This window comes from Narcine bancroftii, chromosome 2 (genome assembly GCF_036971445.1).
Source record: "Narcine bancroftii isolate sNarBan1 chromosome 2, sNarBan1.hap1, whole genome shotgun sequence".
Classification (NCBI taxonomy): domain Eukaryota; kingdom Metazoa; phylum Chordata; class Chondrichthyes; order Torpediniformes; family Narcinidae; genus Narcine; species Narcine bancroftii.
This window is the reverse complement of record NC_091470.1, coordinates 96,339,566-96,354,527: the sequence shown is the minus strand read 5'-3', so window position 1 is coordinate 96,354,527 and position 14,962 is coordinate 96,339,566. Positions and strand designations below refer to the sequence as shown.

Genomic DNA, 14,962 nt, shown 5'->3' with positions numbered 1-14,962 from the left:
TGGGTGCATATTTTCCCCAACATCTGTTTAATCTGAAACACAGGCAGATCCAAATCTGAGCTGGGTGGCATGCTAATAAACATCCCTTTTGTGAGGAGTGTAAAGCCTTGTAAACCAAACTACTGCCCGAGGACCAACTGCAGCCCATTGCCCATTTTTAAGTAGTCCAGGGTAAATTTTAAAAATAAAATGGGATATGGCCCGTTATAATGTTGTCTCTAACAATAAAATGCACTGTATTTCTTAGTTTCAATACTAGAGGTGTTTCCAACAACCACTAAACCAACCATTGAAATGTTACTCATTGATGAAAACATTTACCTCAGTTTAAAAAAAAGTTACCGTAGTTGATTAAACATGGTGGAATCGAAAAGATGAAAATAGCGAGGGAGTACCGAAAATTTCAGACATGGCAGGGAAAACGAATACTTTTCCACAGAAGTCAAGGGGAGGTGTGTTTAATTTGAACGAATCTGTGACCTTTCATAGCCCATCTACATATTTACACATTACATCATCATCATTAAGGTGGACACTTGGGCTGTGAACTGTATTCGCTGAGAGTTGAGAAGGAACATTGGAGGCGGCCTGGTCCCTTTCTTCATCTTTTCTCCTGTTCCTATTTAGCACCCACCTCTTTATTTTGCACTGATTTTTAAATGAGAATTTTAAAGAATTCATTGTATTTATTTAAATTTAAGAGCAGCTGATACAGAAATGCCGACTGTAATGTGAGAGCACATCAATAAACTTCTGTCACGTCAACAGTTAAACTGTTCAGTGGTGTCATATACTTATTTTGATAGAACATTTTTTTTGATGGCACAGGGGTTTTCTGGTCTAAAAAGTTTTTCTTGCAGTGTAACTGGTTGAAAACTGCTGGGCTTAATGCCGTTTGGCCCGTGACTCCTATTTTTCTGTATGTGGACCACAACCAAAAAGGTTTGGCCTCTCCTGCTGTACGATGTGCTGAATGTTAGCAACCGGGCAGAATCCCAACATAGGCATGCAAGTGCAACAGAATGCTTGGATGGTGACAGGCATGAATTCAGAGATTCACCATTACAGAGGAGGCCAAGATTCAAAGCAACTTTGTATCCTGTTAGAGATACTAAAGGCTTCTCCAGTCCAGGGAACAACTCAGTGTTAGCTATTGTCCAGGATCAGAATCACCATGCAGTATCAAGATCATTAGTTAGTACAATTTTAGTATGTTCAATATCAGGCAATCTGCTTTGCCGTGAAACCATTCCCAATTAATTCAGCCATAGTTCATTCTCAAAATGCCAGGAGGCCACTGTAGGTGGGAGTGAAAGAGTGAGTCAGAGCACAGATGATGGAACCGGAAAGCTGTGCCCCTCGCTGAAGCAAGTATGTATACCTGTGCTCTGGTGAGGTGCAACCCCAGAGTGCTGAGGATCAGCTCCAGATCCTTCTCCATCAGGTAGTTACACAGATTGCGGTCGAAGTAAACAAAGGCAAGCAGCACGTCCTTGCGCAGCGTAACCATCTGGGTGATATCCTTCTCCTGCTGCACAGTTAACACAGACCAAAACAGTTGTTGGTGCCCACCCCTGACGAAAATGCAACACCCAGCCCCACCACATCTGTCCCCCCATCAGTCAGTAACATCTACTGTGCTAGATGGATCCTGCACTCAACACTCTTGGCTGTGGGCTTGGAGGATGAAGCACAGAGAAGTCCTTCAGCCACCATGTCTGTACCGTTAAATGAACCCTTCATTAATTCCTTTTATTCTCTTCATATTTGGCATAGTGGTCAGAGCATCACTGTTACAGCGTCAGTGATAGGGACCGGACCCGGGTTTGAATCCTGTGCTGTCTGTAAGGAGTTTGTACATTCTCCCCGTGTCTGTGTGGGCTTTCCCTGAGGGTTCCGGTTTCTTCCCACAAAATGTACCGGGGATGCAGGTTAATTGGGAGTAAAATGGACTCATGGGCTGAAATAGCCTGTCACCGTGCTGTATGACTACATTTAAAATTCCCATCAATTCCTTCCTTTTTCCGCCACTCCCTTGTACATTAGGTGTGTGGGTGAGTGGGTGGATTGGTCTAGTAACTTGCAATGTTCTGGTCTTTTGGATGTGGGAAGAAAGTGGAGCATCCGTGGGGAAACCCACAAATCACAGAGAGTTGACATGCAAACCTCACGATGACAGCACCAGAACTCAGGATTGAACCTAGATCTCTGGCAGCTCAAGGCAGAGGTTTAACCTGCTGCACCATTCTTACCAGTGTTTATTCTACCCAACCTCTAGCTCAACCAGCCCATAAACACGTCCACCAATTCTAGACACAGTTCAATCACGCACCCATGGAGCTCCAAACCCATCCTGCCTGAGTTCTCTGATCCTGGTCATTCCCCCAATCCCCAAGTTACATGGCAGATATTGCCCACTGCTGCCACCTCCAAGAAGACCCCCCCACCCCGTCCTCACTGCACCTCACTTTCCTTACCGTTTCTTTAACAGATGCACTCTCTGCCTCAGTGCTTTTCTCGTTTGGCTTCTTATCACCAGCGTTGGAGATACCTGCAATAAGCAACACTGCACATCATCACAAGCTCATTGGGTGCAGGGAACAGGGTAAGGCAGTGGGGAGGCAGGTGGCAGAGCAGCACGCACCACGCACTCCCAGGATCAAACTGGATTACCCAAGAACAGTTCCTGGAATGAAAGAGTAGCATATGAGGAACATTTGATAGCTCTTGGACTTAATCATTGGAATTCAGAAGAACAAGGGGATCCTCAAAGATGCATTTTTAATTTGTGAAGATCTGGACAGAATAGGTGTGGCAAAGTTTCCCACGGTCGGGGAGTCGAGGACTAGAGGGCACAACTTCAGGTGCCCATTTAAAACAGAGATGCGGAGGGATTTCTGAAGCCAGGGCGTAGTGAATCTGTGGAATTTGCTGCCAGGGGAGGCTGTGGAGGGCAGGTCATTGGGTGTTTAAAATTTTTTTAAATTATTTTTCACACTATGAACCATATTGACCAAAATACACACAAACATTTCCCTCTTGAATATACACAGTGCCATTTTCTCCCCTTTCCCCCCCTCCCTCCTTCCCACCCCCCTCCCCACCCACTCAACGTTCAACATATACAATACATTAAGCCCATTAAACAATGTCATCACACAATGAAAATAAACAAGAAAATTGTGTCATCCACTTTTATACACTGGGTCATTTCTTTTCGTCTTCTTCTCATTCTGTCATTTTAGGGGGTGGAGGTCCGCAGTAGGACCTATCTGTTGGGTTCCATGTACGGTTCCCAAATTTGTTCAAATACTGTGATGTTATTTCTTAAATTATATGTTATTTTTTACAATGGAATATATTTATTCATTTCTATGTACCATTGCTGTACTCTCAGGCTATCTTCTGATTTCCAGGTTGACATAATACATTTTTTTGCTACAGCTAAAGCTATCATAATAAATCTTTTTTATGCTCCATCCAAATCGAGGCCAAGTTCTTTACTTCTTATATTACTTAGAAGAAAGATCTCTGGATTTTTTGGTATGTTATTTTTTGTGATTTTATTTAATACCTGATTTAGATCTTCTCAAAACTTTTCCACTTTCTCACATGCCCAAATTGCATGTACTGTTGTTCCCGTTTCCTTCTTACAGCGAAAACATCTACCTGATAGTGTTGGGTCCCAGTTATTTAACTTTTGGGGCGTGATATATAGCCTATGTAACCAATTATATTGTATCATGCGTAACCTCGTGTTTATTGTATTTCTCATAGTTCTGGAGCATAGCTTTTCCCATGTTTCATTCTTTATCTTTATGTTTAGATCTTGTTCCCACTTTTGTTTGGGTTTACAGCTTATTTCATTGTTCTCTTTCTCTTGCAGTTTGATGTACATGTTGGTTATAAATCTTTTAATTATCATTGTGTCTGTAATCACATATTAAAAACTGCTTCCTTCTGGTAACCTCAGCCTGCTTCCCAAATTGTCCTTCAAGTAGGTTTTCAGTTGGTGGTATGCAAACATCGTACTGTGAGTTATTCCATATTTGTACTTCATTTGTTCAAAAGATAATAATTTATTTCCCGAAAAACAATTTTCTATTCTTTTGATCCCTTTTCTCTCCCATTCTCGAAAGGAAAGGTTATCTATGGTGAAAGGGATTCGTTGATTTTGCGTCAATATTAATTTTGGTGGTTGATAATTTGTTTTTTTCCTTTCTACGTGAATCTTCTTCCAAATGTTGAGCAGATGGTGTAATACTGGTGAATTCCCATGTTGCACCAGCTTTTTATCCCACTTATATTGTATATGTTCAGGTACCATCTCCCCTATTTTATCTAGCTCTAATCTGGTTTTTCCCTTGTTTGAAAAAAATCTGATAGGTATCTTAATTGTGCTGCTCTATAATAATTCTTAAAGTTTGGTAGCTGTAAGCCCCCTTGTTTGTGTCATTCTGTTAATTTATCTAGCGTTATCCTCAGTTTCCGCCCCCCCACCCTTCCATAAGCATTTCCTTATTATTTTCTTTAGCTCATTGAAGAATTTCTCTATTAAGTGAATTGGTAACGATTGAAATAGGTATTGTATCCTTGGGAAGAAATTCATTTTAATGGAATTTACCCTTCCTATCAGTGTTAGTGGTAAATCTTTCCAATGTTCTAAGTCATCTTGTAATTTCTTCATTAATGGCTGATAATTTAATTTGCATAGATGGCCTAGATTATTATCTAGTTGAATACCTAGGTATCAGATTGCTTTTGTTTGCCATTTAAATAGTGATTCTTTCTTAAACTTTGTGAAATCCGCATTATTCATTGGCATTGCTTCACTTTTATTTGCTTTGATCTTGTACCCCGATACTTCTCCATATTCCTTCAATTTCTTATGTAATTCTTTTATTGATAATTCTGGTTCTGTTAAGTATACTATGATGTCATCTGCAGATAGACTGATTTTATATTCCTTCTCTTTTATTTTTTAATCCCTCTTATTTTATTTTCTGTTCTTATCAGTTCTACCAAGGGTTCTATAGCTAACGCGAACAGTGAGGGAGATAGTGGACATCCCTGCCTAGTTGACCTGCTTAAATTGGTTTGATATATATCCATTTACTGTCACCTTTGCCAATGGTCCCTTATATAATGCTTTAATCCAATTAATATATTTCTCTGGTAGGTTGAACCTCTGTAGTACTTTGAATAAATAATTCCATTCTATTCTGTCAAAGGCTTTCTCTGCGTCTACACCCAAAGGAGAAGGAATACTGTTGGCGTCGTTTCCTTGTGCTGCATGGATTAAGCTAATGAACTTACAGATATTGTCCGTTGTTCGTCTTTTCTTAATAAATCCAGTCTGATCTAGTTTTACTATTTTTGGTACACAGTCGGCCAATCTGTTTGCTAACAGTTTTGCTATTATCTTATAATCTGAGTTGAGTAGAGATATTGGTCTATTCTGGTGTTTGTGGATCTTTCCCGGTCTTTACTGTAATTATTGCTGTTTTGCATGAATCTGGCATGTTTTGTGTTTCTTCAATCTGGTTCATTACTTCCAGGAGAGGAGGAATTAATAAGTCTTTAAACGTTTTATAGAATTCTATTGGGAGTCTGTCCTATCCAGGAGTTTTATTGTTCGGTAGTTTTCTTAATATAATCCCATATTTCCTCTATTTCAAATGATTTTATCAATTTGTTTTGCTCCTCTTCTTGCAATTTCGATAGTTCAATTTTAGCTAGAAACTCACCCATTTCGTCTTTTTTCCCTTCGTTCTCAGTTCTATATAATTGCCCGTAGAATTCCTTGAAGTTTTCATTGATCTCCTTGGGTTATATGTAATTTGTTTGTCCTTTTTCCTTGATGCCAATACCATTCTTTTAGTTTGTTCTGTTTTAAGCTACCAAGTTAGTATTTTGTGTTTTTTCTCCTAGCTCATAATACTTCTGCTTTGTCTTCATTATGTTCTTATCCATCATGTCCGTTTGTAGTGTTTCGTATTTTATTTTTTTGTCTGCCAATTCTCTTCTTTTTGTTGCATCTTCCTTTGTTCCTAGTTCTTTTTCTGTACTTACTATTTCCCTTTCCAGATGTTTCCTGATTGTAGTCCTTTTTCATCTTAGTTACATAACTTATTATCTGCCCTATGATGAAGGCTTTCATTGCATCCCATAATATAAAACTGTCTTTCACTGATTCCGTATTTATTTCAAAGTACATTTTAATTTGGCGCTCAATAATTTCTCTAAATTCCTGTCTTTTAAGTAGCATGGAGTTTAATCTCCATCTATACGTTCTCAGTGGGATGTCCTCCAGTTCTATTGCTAATAACAGGGGTGAATGATCAGATAGCAATCTAGCTTTATATTCCATTTTCCTAACTCTCCCTTGGATGTGGGCTGACAAATCCTTGTTTTATATCTACTCAAATAATATGAGTATTCCTTCTCCTTTGGGTGTTGTCTCCTCCATATATTCAAAAGTTTGAATAATTTAACCATAAATTTGGCTACTTTGTTCTTTCTGCTAGTCTTTTTTCTAGTTTTATCCATCGTTGAGTCTAAATTAAGGTTAAAGTCCCCTCCTATCAGTATATTCCCCTGCGTATCAATAATCTTCAAAAAGATATCTTGCATAAATTTTTGATCCTCTTCATTAGGTGCATATACATTGAGCAAATTCCAAAATTCTGAATATATCTGACATTTTAACATTACGTATCTCCCTGCTGGATCTATTATTTCCTCTTCTATTTTGATTGGTACATTTTTATTGATTAATATAGCTTTACCTCTGGCTTTTGAGTTATACGATGCTGCCGTTACCTGCCCTACCCAGTCTCTCCTTAATTTATTATGTTCCACTTCAGTTAGATGCGTTTCCTGCACGAATGCTATATCAATTTTTTCTTTCTTCAGTAAATTTAATAGCCTCTTCCTTTTGATTTGGTTATGTATTCCGTTAATATTTATTGTCATATAGTTCAACATGGCCATTACATACTTTGTTTTCCTCTCATTTCCGCTTCCTCACCACCACCATTCCCCCATATCCATTTCTGGTTTTTTTTGAACACACTGTAAGACAACACTTCTAAAACATAAAATATTTCCACTATTCCCACATCTAAAATTCCCTTAACCCCAAATGTCTCCCCCTACCCCCCCTCTCTGAGTTGCCCCTTGTCCCTTGCCGGGCAACCACAACTCTCCTCTCCATTTGGATTGCGAACCCGCTCGCAAGCATCAACTGATTTCGCAGTGACTGTTATTCTCTCCCACCCAACCCCCTCCAGAAAAGACTTTTATCTTCACATATAACAAAGCTCACCCTCTTCTCCCTCCCCCCCACCCTTATCATTGGGTGTATTTGAGGCAGAGGAAGACAGGGGAGTGGAGCTGAGTGGGAGAATTGATCAACTCAGGATGGAATGGCAGGACAAATTCAATGGGCAGAATGGCCTATTCTGCTCCAATATCTTATGGTCTTAGAATTTTTCAAGGCCCAGACCACGTGCCTGGAGTAATGCTGTGCAGGCAGAATAGTGATGATTAGGTACTAGTGAACATCAATGGTGGTCAGCAAGACTAAGGTGAAACTATGCAGCTCTGGGTGTTGCTCCACACAGGACAAATTCTAGAGATGGACACTGTGGCACTACAGGGTTAAATATTTCCTCAGGATTGGAGGTCAAAGAAGGGGGAGTCACGTGATGGAGTAGTGGCCGGACGGTGATCTCCAGCCCTCTCCAGAAAAGTCGGGAAAAACAAAGGAAAACACAAAGGCACAGAAATAAAAGTTACAGAAAAGTGAGTATAAAGGTGGAAAGAAGATGGCGACAAAAAAAGAAAAATCGAAAGCAACGGTAGGAAGAGAGGAAGAGAAGACAAAGGAGGAAAAAGGAGAAGGCCTTACCTGTCCGAAGAGGCCCGCTGCGGAGAGAGAAACCCGCTCCCTCAGGTCGGTAAATAATGGACTACAAAAATGGCTCGCTGAGCCGAGTAAAAGTGCGCAACCGTGCATGAAAAAAAACACACCGACGGGAGGGGGGACCAGCTGGGGAGTCGATCTCCACAGCCGGCAACGACAGCTGCAGAACACCTGCAGCAAGAAGAGACCACAGAAGACAATGGAAACAAGAAAGAAGAGAAGGAAAGGGCAACAAAGAAACAACAGATGGCCAACCTAGAGGAAGAAGAAGAGGAAGAGGAAGAGTTCAGTGAAATAGAAGAAGAAAAGAAAGGCAAGATAAAGAAGGTACTTTCTCTTATTAAAGGATATATGGAGTCATTTAAAGAATGGCAAACACAGGAATTTAATGATTTAAGAAGAAGAATAAACAACAGAAGAGAAAATGAACAAAATAGAGATGACCTTAACAGAAATGGGAAAGAAAATGGACAAGATGGAAGAGCGGGCAGTAGCAGCAGAAATGGAGGTAGAAGACTTAAAAAAGAAATTGGAGGAATCTAATAAAAAAACTAAAGAGACACAAGAACTACTAGCTCAAAAAATAGATACAATGGAAAACCATAACAGAAGAAATAACATAAAGATAGTGGGCCTTAAGGAAGATGAAGAAGGCAAGAATATGAGGGAGTTTATAAAAGAGTGGATCCCTAAGACCCTAGGATGTCCAGAACTACAGCAAGAAATGGAAATAGAAAGGGCACATAGAGTATTGGCCTCTAAACCACAACCACAACAAAAACCAAGATCTATTGTAGTAAAATTCCTAAGATATACTACAAGAGAAAAGGTACTGGAGAAGACAATGGAAAAAGTAAGAGAGGGCAACAAACCACTGGAGTATAAAGGGCAAAAAATCTTCATTTATCCAGATATAAGTTTTGAACTCCTAAAGAAGAGAAAAGAGTTCAATACAGCAAAGGCGATTTTATGGAAGAAAGGGTATAAATTTATACTAAAGCATCCAGCAGTATTGAAAATATTTATTCCAGGACAACAAAACAGACTATTCTCGGATCCAGAAGAAGCATGAAAATTTGCAGAACAATTACAAAAATAGACTGAGGGAGGAAGACGGGTAATGAGAGTAAAAATGATCACGATTGATATGTATGCGGGTAAAGAGGTATAAGAGTGAATAGAGACAATGTGCATACGTGAATGTATCTGTACTTAGAGGAAAATATAGATAGTATAGACAAGAATTAATAAGGGAAGGTAATGGAATAGAGAGGGAATTAAAAGAGTGACCTTTGTGACATATGAAAAGTGAAATCTTTTCTGGGGGGGGCGGGGAGGGGGGAAATAGCGGTCACTGCAAAATCAGTTGACGCTTGCGAGTGGATTCGCAAATCCAAATGGAGAGGGGAGATGTGGTTGTCCGACAAGGGATAAAGGACAACTCAGGAGGGGAAGGGGAGATTGGGGATAAAGAAGATAGAAATAGGAGAATAAGGAAAATGTTGGATGTTGTAGGAATGTTGTCTTATAAAGAGTTGAAAATAAGAAAACAGAAATGGAAAAGGAGGAAAGATAATGATGGAAAAACGGAAAGAGAAGATAAACAAAATATAAAAGGGCTACGCTGAACTATATGACTTTAAATATTAAGGGAATACATAACCAAATTAAAAGGAAGAAACTACTAAATTTAAATGAATAAATGTATTCCATTAGAAAAAATAACATATAGGTTAAGAAATAATATTGAAATATTCGAACAAGTATGGGAGCCTTACATTAAATACAATAGCGAAAACCTACCGGGGACAAACATTACCTAAGTTGATGGAAGGAGAAGGAAAGAAAAGAATGGACTCAGTAGAATTTCTGGGGTATTTTTGTTGAATGACAACATTGTCTGACTGGTTTAATGCAACCTAGATTGTATACCTAAAATGGATGAGGGGGGGGAGGGGTGGGGGGGTGGCTTGGGAGGAGGGAGAAAAAGTCACTGTATATGTGTGAAAAAGAAATAGTGTATATCATGGCTAATGTGATTTATGGTGTGAAAAATAAAAAATAAAAAATAAAAAAAAAATGGATTGGAGGTGAAACACCAGCATGAACTACAACACATAACACATCAAGCTGAGCTTCCCTGCTTTATACAGTTCAACCGTAAATGCATGTTTTCTCACCAAAATCCTCCTCGTTGTCTTCCAGGAACAGGACATCATCCATCTGTAGGAGATTGTCATCATCAGCCTCTGCTTCCTTTCCTTTTGTTTCCTTGTCTTTAGCTTCTCCCTCCTCTGGCTGTGATCAGTAACATGAAGTGTTTAACACGCACGCACACACCCACTTTGCCACACAGCCTAGCCGTGACTGCCTCAAGAACATTGTGCTCCAACGAGAGGTGGCTTTCGAAAACTCCCCCCCCGCCCAATCAGGAGATCGATAGAAGATGCTAATTTAAAGTAATTGGCAAGAACTAGGGATGATAATTTAACGTAGCAGTAAAATATGAAGGTCTGCAGACACCGTGATTGAAGTAAAAGCTCAATGTTGGAGAAACTCAGCAGGTCACTGGTCACTTCAGGTTCTCAACCTGATGAAATAGCCAACCCATCCCGCTGTGTCTACGATCAGGATTTGTATATATGAATATTGTCTTGCATATGTATTATCTGTCTTTATGTGTGTTACCTCCTTGTGTGCCTGCGTGTTTTGCACCAAGAACTGGAAAATACTAGTTCGTCGAGTTGTACTTGTACAATCAGATGATAATTGACTTGAAAAAAGTGTTGTTTATGTAGCAAAGATAAAGATACAGTACATAAGCAACATTTCAGGAATGAGCTCTTCATCAAGGAATGAGCAAATGTAAACTGGTGCCGAACCAAGTTCGGACGCCTGCCTACATATAGTTCATATCTTGATGAAGGGCTCAATACTGAAATGTTGGCTATGTATCTTTATTATATAAAGTGTTTGACCTGTTGATTTACTCCAGCATTGCGTCTACCATTCAATTTTTGTTGTTTACTTTAGGGCAACGCCTTTACAGCACCAGTGACCGGGACCAGAGTTTGAATCCCACACATCTATAAGGAGTTTGTAGGTTCTCCCTGTGTCTGGGCTCCGGTTTCCTCCCACTGTTAAAAACATACTGGGGCTGTAGGTGATTTGGGTGCTGAAATGGCCTGTTACCCTGCTGTATGTATAAATTTAAAATTACCCAGCCATCTCTTTCTCTCTCCAAAACACCAGGCTACGAAATAACTAGGCATCACCCACTCAGAACATTGCACACTGGCCCCTCACTTCCCCATTGCCCATACCTTTGTCAGCTCCCAATCCCAGTTTTCATCCTCTTCCATGGCAGTGGGTTTAGCCGGTGGATCACTTGGTTCCTTTGACTCCTCCACATCTTTCATCTCCTCTGTACTCTCCCCCTCCTCTCCTTCAGTCTTCGGCTCTTTATCCTTTTCCTCTGGCTCCATCTCCTGATCCTTTTGTTCTTGCTCTTGACTGGCAGTTGTTGTTTTTGGCTTTTCGGGAACCTCCTCTGGTTTCTTCTCTGGGTACGCCAGCAGGGCCTTGTAGATAGTGTAACCAAAGTCCCTCTGAAGCATCTCACCAAACATCTCTGCAAGCCACAACACCTGAGAGCAAAACAGAATCCATTCACAAAACTAAATGGGCATCCCAATACTAAGAACTAAGTGGACAAATGCGTAGAACAGTCCAGGTCAGGTCCTGGACAGACAACCTGAACACCCAATCAGAAAATGTTTCTCTGTCCCATCAGAACATCAACTTCTTCACACCCACTATCCAGACATGGCCACAAGAGGGGTTCCCACTGAATATCTCCTTCAGGACCGTGGCCACACCTAGGGTGGACAATGCAAGACAGCGTTTTCCACTCAAACTATTGTTACTTCTGTGTCCCAAGTCTATGTTCCACCTCTATATGGAATTTGAGAGTCTGTACCCTCTTTTGAATTCGTGAAGGGTGCATGTCTCATCTGGGTTGCACCGCACCCTGGTAACCTGGTGCAATCTTGGGCTTGGCCATTCACAGAACTGGGCGGCAGACTGTCAGGGGTCTATCTGTGTGGATTCCCTGCCCCTGCCCCTTTCCTGAGGTCACATTTGTGTGGGGGAGTCCACTGGCTTGGACTGATCACAGTGAAGTCTGGAGTGCATCCTGGATGCTGAGAACAGGATAAAAGGACAAACCCCCCCCCCCACTGTAAAAATAAACACAAACATGCAAACAGTTACAGCCTTAGGATGATGGCCAAGAAGAGGTTAGATGCAGAGTGAAACCCCCTCTATGCTACATCACAACTTTCTTTCAGGGTAGCTGCAGCACTGCTGAAGCTCCAGTATCAACACAAGGCATGAAAACAACACTGCTATACAAGATTCCAGTCTAGACAAAAGTACCTCAAAGGAATGGCCCTTGGAATCAATGCGGTAGCTTCTCAGGTTACTCAGCGACAGCACAGCACATCCAAAATTGCCCCCCATGGCAGCAGCGTTGGGACGTACGATGACAGAAGGCTCGGGTGGGAGAGGGCAGCGAGGCTCTTCCTTCGGCGCGACAGTGGATTCTTCAGGCTGCTTCCCCTCCGCATCCTGTGTCAAACAACAGTTCAAAGCACAAAGAATAATCTCTGTTTCTCTGGTTGGCCCATCTTAATTGAACTCTCATCTCTGGGCCTTTTCTGAACCCACTCCAAGACCATGTCAGTCTTCCTCCATTTGATATAGATGAGTTTAATCAGGTTTTTTTTTAATGCTTTGGTTTTCTGGGCCTACCAACAAGTGCATATACTTTTGTCCCAGTTTTCCAGGACTGGTTTTATACCCATCCACCAGCTGGTTTGCATACGTGTTCATACTGTAAAGGTTTAACCATAGACCCAATCTGGAGTATATATTATGAAAGGTTAAAAATGGCCCAAGTCCTAAGGGGTAATGCTTTGATATAACATCCTGTTATTCTTCTAAAATCAATGCACACTTGTGAATTCACACTGCCCCTCACCTTCCCATCCCATCTGCCTCTCAGTAACCAATTTCTCACTGCTTTATGTTCTGCATCACTGCAAGTTTTGATAAAGTGCCTACAGCCCCAGCCATTTGCTGTCATCTCACCTGCTTCTGCTCCTCAACAGGACTCTTCTCAGGAGTTTTGACAGCTTCTTCCTCCTTGACTGTGGACTCATCCTTCTCTATCTCTTCCTTGGCTGCCTCCTCTTCCAGTTCTTTCTCCAGCCGGTTCACAAGCTGAGCCTTTGTTCCTTTCCAGTTCATATTTCTTGCTTTCAGCTCCCTGCGAAAGTCTTCCACCTGGAAAGACAGTAGAACCAGTTACACTACAGTTGCTTTTATGTTTGATTTTATAGTGACCACAAAATACTGATTGGGATAACTCGGGTTCATTGCATTTTGCACAAAGGTACATCTCAGAACCAACACCCCCTGATGTACTGCTTTAACACACCCATTTACACTGGACTTGAACTTCGTTGTCTTCTGTACATTCAAAGCTTTTCAAAACAGAAGCTTCTTACAGCACCATTCTGACCCCAGAATGCCTTGCAATGCTTTACAAAGAGCATTCCGTGATAGAGAAAGATTCCAGTCTAAAAGCATCCTACGAGGTTCTCAAGGACACTGATCACTAGACAATGAAGATTTTACTTCCTGAACATTTTTGGATGTATTTTATGATCACAGAAATCACTAAAATTTTCCCATCAGGTACCTTTTTTTAAAAAAAAGATATTACCTCATTTTTTTTGCGATTTCCTGTCATATTTTAAGTCTACTAGCACACTGCCCATAAAACAGGCCATTATGGTCAGTCCCAAGCATGCTTGGGCATGCACTCAGTGCAGGGGCTATGGGAATGTCTTTGGCCTGCGCATGCTTGGACAGGATAGATGCAGACAGGTTATAAAAGCAGGTCACATATACAGATGCCATGCATTTCATTGATATAGATTGAACTCATGTTGATGCTCATGTTCTTTAAACAATAGCATAGCGAGTTTCTTAACAATAGCATTTATTGTCTTCAGGAAGATTCAATGCGGCAGAAGCGTCTTGTCAATGTTACAACAGCTGCGATACATTGCTACATCTGTGGCGAGTTTACGCTTAAGGCTCAAAACGCAGCATGACTTCACTTATTAAGAAAGCCTATGAGCTCTACTTTGGTTGTAAAATTGGTGACCAAGACAAACCCTGGGCTCCTCACATTTGTTGTGCAACATGTGCAGTCAACCTGAGAGCTTGAACATGTAATTAAACACGCTAAATTCTATAAAAGTTAATGTCCCTTCAACTTGCTACATAATGCAGCAAATCCGAAATGATCTTAGTGTTCAGAAGCAAACTGTGCGAAAAAAGTTGTTGCCCAGTGTTATTTGGTTTCAGAGTTTTGCACTCATTTTGGACTAACACAAGCGATGATAAAAGCTGGAGGGATTTAAGGCAAAAGGGCCCCAACCAAAATGTTGACTGACCATTTCTATCCACGGATACTGCTTGACTCGCCAAACTTTTCTTCATTTGTAGCATCTGCCGTTTTAGATTTTCATTTCAGAATAAGTGCCATATCCTCAATTAGCCAGTTCTCAGCTGCCATTCAGGCCATTGTGTTTCAGCAGTTCTACTAACCCCTGAAAGTCTCTTTGAATGATGGATCTATGATTCCCAGGTGTGTTGGGAGTCAAAATGCTTCAAAGATGGAGGAAGTGTGCATGGAATGGTGGATTCTGATTGATTGGAGACAAACCCAAGCAGTGTATATTACAGACCTAGTAGAGAGTGCAGCAACTAGGGAGAAATCTCTCCTGAGACACAAAGGCAGTTCTTACTTTCATCGTCTTCAGATCCAGGCTGCTCCACTGGGTCGGAGTGGGGGGTGCATCCTCCCCCTGCTCTTCCATCTTCTCTTCAGTCTGTGAGGACAAACAACCTTACATTAGTGCCTCATGATCCCAACTATCTGCTGAACTCCTCTTGCTGTCC

At 41.0% G+C, this 14,962-nt stretch overlaps 1 protein-coding gene across 1 annotated transcript in view; it reads right to left on the bottom strand.

The window, feature by feature from the left end:
- Positions 1-2: 2 nt before the first annotated feature.
- The window catches only part of LOC138752901 (cell division cycle and apoptosis regulator protein 1-like), a gene marked incomplete at its 3' end in the record, with an annotated part of 41,390 nt that continues 26,430 nt past the window's right edge, over positions 3-14,962 (bottom strand). The window contains exons 13-20 of the mRNA XM_069915511.1: positions 14,809-14,892; positions 13,079-13,273; positions 12,365-12,556; positions 11,251-11,574; positions 10,108-10,225; positions 2,478-2,551; positions 1,382-1,531; positions 3-32 (exon numbers count right to left, since the gene is read on the bottom strand). Coding sequence (XP_069771612.1) covers positions 3-32; positions 1,382-1,531; positions 2,478-2,551; positions 10,108-10,225; positions 11,251-11,574; positions 12,365-12,556; positions 13,079-13,273; positions 14,809-14,892 — 1,167 coding nt within the window. The remainder of the gene's footprint in view (positions 33-1,381; positions 1,532-2,477; positions 2,552-10,107; positions 10,226-11,250; positions 11,575-12,364; positions 12,557-13,078; positions 13,274-14,808; positions 14,893-14,962) is intronic.